At 57.1% G+C, this 3,251-nt stretch overlaps 3 protein-coding genes across 3 annotated transcripts; 2 read left to right on the forward strand and 1 right to left on the reverse strand.

The window, feature by feature from the left end:
• Positions 1–157: 157 nt before the first annotated feature.
• Positions 158–888, reverse strand: SPRG_16461 (hypothetical protein; the record flags this gene model as incomplete). The annotated part of the gene is made up of 2 exons (XM_012355761.1): positions 158–794; positions 884–888. 2 exons carry the CDS (start codon positions 886–888, stop codon positions 158–160), a joined length of 642 nt encoding a protein of 213 aa, XP_012211151.1.
• A 533-nt stretch (positions 889–1,421) lies between these two features.
• Positions 1,422–1,696, forward strand: SPRG_16462 (hypothetical protein; the record flags this gene model as incomplete). Its single annotated transcript, XM_012355762.1, has 2 exons — positions 1,422–1,543; positions 1,594–1,696. 2 exons carry the CDS (start codon positions 1,422–1,424, stop codon positions 1,694–1,696), a joined length of 225 nt encoding a protein of 74 aa, XP_012211152.1.
• Positions 1,697–2,039: 343 nt separating this feature from the next.
• Positions 2,040–3,001, forward strand: SPRG_16463 (hypothetical protein; the record flags this gene model as incomplete). Its single annotated transcript, XM_012355763.1, has 2 exons — positions 2,040–2,848; positions 2,999–3,001. The coding sequence occupies exons 1-2, from the start codon at positions 2,084–2,086 to the stop codon at positions 2,999–3,001; spliced, it is 768 nt and encodes a 255-aa protein (XP_012211153.1). The 5' UTR covers positions 2,040–2,083.
• Positions 3,002–3,251: the final 250 nt, after the last annotated feature.

The raw sequence follows: 3,251 nt of genomic DNA on the forward strand, positions 1-3,251 counted from the left end.
CGTAGTTGTTGATGGCACGTTTTATAGAGTCTTGACCGACTACGAAGGGTACTTGAGTTACGAACGCCACGCCAAATGAGCAAGACATCGCAGCTGATGTTCATCTCACCAAGGCGTTAAAAAACTCTCTACCCTTAATTTCACTCATTTAGTCGTGTTACCGACGGCTCCAGAGGTGGCAGAGGCCACCGCCGACGAAGACAAGTCCAGTCAGCATCGCCAGCGTCCCAAACGATTGGAGGGAGTCACCCCGTTGAAGCTGCGTCGCGTGGTCGCCGTAGTAGAGAGCGCGCCGAGAGCCCACAAGTGCGGGGTGGTTCAGCGCCACCATCGCCCATGCGAGCGTCGGATCGCCCGTTGCACCGCAACGAGGCACGGACTCGAGGAGCCATACGCCTGAAACCAAAGCGTTTTCGGCAATCGCCGTCTCGACCGTCCGATGCCCTGTGGTGGTGGCCGTCCCGTCGTGTTCGAATGTCGTGTTGGTCGTCGCAAAGTCACAGTTGCAACGCAGGAGGTCCAAGTGTCCAGCGTCAGTCAGGAGGACGCGATGTCCACTTGCTGTGACAATGGCCAGGTCATGGGCGCCGTGCGGGGTCAAGTTGGCGTCCATTTCGATGCTCTTGGTGATATGGCCCGAGAACTGCACGTACACCAGTGCACCTGGTGTCTCGGGCTGGAGCAGCAACGACGCGATCGATGGAATCGCCTGCAGCGCGTCGCACTCGCGAACCCATTGCGCGCGTTGGGAGCAGAGCGTGTGGCCATTGTAGACAATTTGTGCGCCGAGGTAGCTAAGGTCAGGGGCGCAGCCACGTGGAGTGCGCTCAGGGCGGCTTGGGCCATGTCAACGTAGAAAAATGAAGAGTCGGCGTTGACGAACCGCATGCCGTGGTATCGAGACCACCGGGATTCGCACCGGGACGCAACCACAACCACCAGATATTAGAAGAAGAACGATGTCGACAACTCATACCTGAAGGTCGATGCGTCGTCACTTGAACTCAGGAGCCAATCAGATGCCGTTCCGTCGTTTGTAAAATCCGGCACCTTGGACTTACTTCGCTTAGTTCGTGTGATCAAGGGTACATAAATGTACTGACATTAGTGCCAGGGAGTCGATAAGATGTGTATTTGTTAAAAATGAGCGATTAAGAATGAGCGAGCCGAAAAATGGCCGAAAAAGGAGCGAAGATTTTCAGTGTGAAATGGCAGAGTAATGAGTGGAGTGGTCTGGTGGCAGGGGCAGGAAATTGAGTGGAGGGCAAAATGAATGGAGGGCAAAATGAGTGGAGGACAATACCATAGCACCAGTAGATTTTGATTTCAATTCTTGGAGGACTGGAATCCGGGCTGGTGCGTTGTTTCCATCCTTCTATAATATCCTTCTATGGCGCAATCGATGGCATTCTGCAATCACCATGGCTGGTCGCAACAAGAAAACGAAGCTGAAGAAGGCCCACAACTCTCTGTACAAGGCATCCAAGCGCCATGCCGGCCCACTCAACGGCCACGGCGCCTCTGCCCTCCGACTCGCTCTCTCGTCCCGTAGTACTACCTCGGCGACCTCGACCGTCCCGACAAACGCGGCAGTTCCGACCCGAGTGACCTCAACGGCTGCTCCGGCAACCTCCACGGCGGGCCCGGTACCCTCGGCGACTGCCCCGAAGCCCTCGATTCCAACTGCAGCGATTGAGGTCATCGAGATTGACTTGAGCGACGATGATGAGGTACACGGAGCCCTTCGCAACATCGATGGAGTCCTATTGTTTCTTCCATAGAATTCGACGACAGAGGGCGCGACGAGGAGCAGTGTCCCTGCGCCGGCCAACGCTCTCGTCCAAGACGATAACGACATTGTGGGAATTCGTGTTACACATATCGTGGTTGATGCTCTGTTCTAGCAAAGTGGTTTGCGGCTGGAATACCTTGCTTCGTCGCTGTACCGAGAGTCGCGGGCCATTCGAGCCTACGGCGCCGCGAGCGACGGCATGTCGGCGTCTGCTTTGGCTGCCTTTTTGGACCACGTTGCTCAGTTCACAGAAGACGCGGCCGATGCTTTCGGCCTCATGCTTTCGGCCTCATGCTCTCGCAGCACACTGCCTCGTCGGAAGGCGCCGTCTCAGCGTGCTGCAACGCAATGACCTCGGCCACGGAGCGATGCGCGATGCGTCGAGACACGTGCCATTACCGTAAGACAGGCAAGCACGTCGATGGCGCCACGTCGCCGCCTCGAAGTGCGGCACCAAAGGACCGCGAAGCAGGGACGTATGAGAGAAGCCGGCACGCGTGCCGCCATCACAATCCAGCGTATGGCCGCTTTGTTCGTGACGGCGATTCGGGCGGTAGCCCACGTGCAGCTGCGGAAATCCCGCATCTTGCACGCGACGCCGAGGAGACTGCTCGCCCAAATGCAGCGGCTCCAGGGGCCAACCGCGGGGCATACGTCGAGGTCGACCACGGGAGGAGCAGGAAGGAAGCGATCGCTCGTCTCCATGCCCACGACGAGAACCAATTCAAAACGAGACACTCTTCGGGCCTCACGAACCAGCGCGTCACGGTGTTCGAGTGCATCACGCATGCGAACTGCGGACGACGGGGTCGCGTGGTGGCGACCGAGTCCGCTACTCGGTTTGCCGTCGAGTTTACGGGCACACACAGTACCGAGTTCTCGTTGCTCGTCCGTCAAGGCATCAACCCATCGATTCGCGACGAAGTCGACTTGCTGCTCGTCGGTGGCATGGGTCCCAAGGCCATTGTCTCCTTTCTCAAAAACAAATATGCGACCGACGCCCTTATGCTATCGCGCGTGCCCAAGGAGGGGACAATCAAGGCCCGGGGAGTCTACGTACGACGGACATCTACACATGGACGGTGACAACACCAATGGCCAACAAGCCGTCGCCGAGCGTATCGAGAGTGCCTGGATTCGGGCGCACACGTTGCCGGCCCGTCGTGCATCTCCGAAGTTGTATCACCTCGTAATCCTTCATGACAGTAATCCGCACCATTTTTCTTTATGGTGAAAATAGCAGGGCGTCCGTCATTTGTGTGCACGTTATGTCCACCACACTCACCTGTCCTCGCTTGTGGGTCCCCGTAATATAGCTAACCCATATCTACTGGTTTTGCCCTCGGCTCATTTTTCCCTCTGCTCATTTTTCTGCCCCTGCCGCAAGGCCTCTCCACTCATTACTTGGAGCACGTCCACACTTCAACATCGAGCACCTCGTGCCATTTACTAGTGCGAG

Source organism: Saprolegnia parasitica (assembly GCF_000151545.1).
Source record: "Saprolegnia parasitica CBS 223.65 unplaced genomic scaffold supercont2.302, whole genome shotgun sequence".
Classification (NCBI taxonomy): domain Eukaryota; phylum Oomycota; class Saprolegniomycetes; order Saprolegniales; family Saprolegniaceae; genus Saprolegnia; species Saprolegnia parasitica.